The 2,500-nt window shown below is 36.3% G+C and overlaps 1 protein-coding gene across 10 annotated transcripts in view; it reads left to right on the plus strand.

The window, feature by feature from the left end:
* The window catches only part of mical2b (microtubule associated monooxygenase, calponin and LIM domain containing 2b), an 86,703-nt gene that overhangs the window by 73,556 nt on the left and 10,647 nt on the right, over window positions 1-2,500 (plus strand). For 9 of the 10 annotated variants that reach the window (XM_040132846.1, XM_040132845.1, XM_040132847.1 and 6 more), the window contains one exon: window positions 2,186-2,347. In XM_040132846.1, the coding sequence (XP_039988780.1) occupies window positions 2,186-2,347 (162 nt within the window). Of the gene's footprint in view, window positions 1-780; window positions 939-2,185; window positions 2,348-2,500 lie in introns of those variants that run through there. The other variant, XM_040132854.1, reaches the window with a different exon arrangement.

Genomic DNA, 2,500 nt, shown 5'->3' on the forward strand with positions numbered 1-2,500 from the left:
ATGATGTTCCCATCAGCTTCAGCTGTTCTTCATGTTTAGTGCTAATTAGCAAAAATTAGTTGCCATCACGCTAAACTAAAATTGTGAACCAGGTAAACATGATATTTTCTAAACATCAGAAAGTTAGCTTTGTTATTGTGATTGGTTTTTTTTTGTGTGTGTGTGTGTCCTTCCTGGGTCCTGGATCTAGAACAAGTTTGTTGGACAACAGTAATGCTCTATGACACAGGGGAAGTAAGTTGTATCAGGTTTTGGCTACTCAGACAATACTTACTAGTAGGATCAGTGTATTGTTAGTTTTTGCTCTTTTCATGGAATTTTTTCACCGTAAGAAAAGTAAATTTTATAGCCAAGCATGAGCTTCAAGGCCAAGTTTGGAAGTTTTAGCTTGCCATCAAAGATCAGCACCCTTATTGCCATAAAACAGATCATAATGTGCAGACTTCTGAATCGGATCTGGTCGTACACAGCAAAAAACTTAGTGTAGAGGTTGTCGGACGTTTGCGGTAACAGTTAATTACCAGTTTGTTAGTTAGTTTGTTTGTCATTTAGTCATTCTGTTAGTTTTGCTGTCACATCGTCAAGGTAACCCCACTAACACTGATGTTATGCTGTGTTCTTCCCTAACCTCCCTAACACATCCATCTACATGCCCTTACAATTTAATTTTTCTCTATGATGTATCATCATCATCAACAGTCTCCCTTCTTCTTAGGCCCGTTTGACAGTAACCTATGTGTCCACATGTCTGTGGTCTGTCTGTGGATCCCTCTGTTTCAGAAGGAGGCCCCCTCGCCCCAGAGCCCCTCTCCAGATCTCTCTCATGTACCTCCTAGGCTTTGCCCAGGAGATCAACAGTCCAATAGCAGCTTTTCGCACAGTGCCAGATACATTTTGTTGGCTATATTATGTATGTTTTGTAGTTGTGTTTGTAATAAGTCTCGATGCAGCCTGCCTTATATTTATAAGCTGTAAATATATTAAAAAATAATAATTACATAAATTATTTGCTTCGTCGTTTGTTGCCTGTTAGCTGAATTGCGATATTTGAATCATTCCAAGAAACCAAAGCTTGATTGAACAGATGGCATTCAAGGTAATCATTTCATTTTATTGTTAGTTAACAGTATCCTCATTAACAACTTCTTTAAAAAGCCTTTGTCAAAGCAAACCCTTTTCCCACCTCTTTCCTAAGTTGACCTAACACACAAATCATTTTCACAGTCACAGCTTTTGTTAACTCAACAAATAACATCGGCTTTGTAACATCTGATGAGGAGCTGAACAAGCTTTAGGTTTGCAGCCAATTTAAAGAGAGGCACACAGCAGTGGAGTTATAAAGCCTACCCTTAATCAAATGGCTTTAAATGCAAAAAAAAAACAAAACAGAATAATAATTTAATGGAGCTGCAAAAAAGGAAGAAAAATACCAGGCTTTATGCAGAAGCTTAATTATAATCAAACATTGGTCAGCTAATATTTGATGCAACTGAACTCATGTAAATGGTTTACCAGTCAACCTGAACAGAACTGAAGTGAATGTCAATTTCTCTTCTTTGTGGGCTCTGCTAGTGGGTCTTCTCTGTCCTTTTCCTCTTGGTTTGGTATATATATATATGTATTATCTGGTAAAGTTTTTAACATAGACAAAGTGAGAACATTAATGGGTAGAAGTGAAAGAATCACATGAATAAAATGTCTGGTTATCTAATGACACACTGCATACAATGTTTGTATCAAGATATTGTGATTTATTTGCTGTGACCAAGTGGAATCATCTTTGGAAAGATTCTGTACAATGTTGACTTCATTATTCTGTGAGTACTGTGTTATAAACATGTCATGTATTTTATTGATGCTTGTGTTGCTAATAAAAATTAATATGTTATTGTGGGGTTTAAAACATGGAAATGGATGCACTTTAGTACTTTTAATTATTTTATTTTATGAAAAGTATATTATGTTATTTGTATATTTGTTTGATACCTGGCTATCACTCTTGGATATGGTACACTTGTTTTTGATATATATTTAACTGCTAACCTGGTTTTCTGAAGTAGACATCCAGTGAGATATTATGCATGAAATGAGCTACATGCCAGTATTTGTTATTTACTGCAAATTATATTAGCTTTAATTTAATGCTAATTAAAACTTAAAAGCCACATACTGTTTTTATTTACAGATGGGGAGTCCAGTTTGCATTCAGAGCAGCCTGATAAAGTTCAGAAAAGAGTTTCTGAAGAAACAGAGATTGCTGTGGAGGTTCTGGATGCTTCCTGCATTGTAAAATCCACAGCACAAGACACCACAAGGTCCAAGGGCCAAAACCACAACAGTACTAAAGGTCAGTGTTGCTCCTACAGTACAGTATGTGATCTGTATTTCAATCCCCAGAAATATGTAGCCCTTGTTCTGCTTAACTGACCTCAAGATAGTTACTCTGTGTTTTTCTCAACGCTATTACCAGAGATACCGTGCTGCACTAATGGGTTTTCAG

Source organism: Xiphias gladius, chromosome 8 (assembly GCF_016859285.1).
Source record: "Xiphias gladius isolate SHS-SW01 ecotype Sanya breed wild chromosome 8, ASM1685928v1, whole genome shotgun sequence".
Taxonomy (NCBI): Eukaryota; Metazoa; Chordata; class Actinopteri; order Istiophoriformes; family Xiphiidae; genus Xiphias; species Xiphias gladius.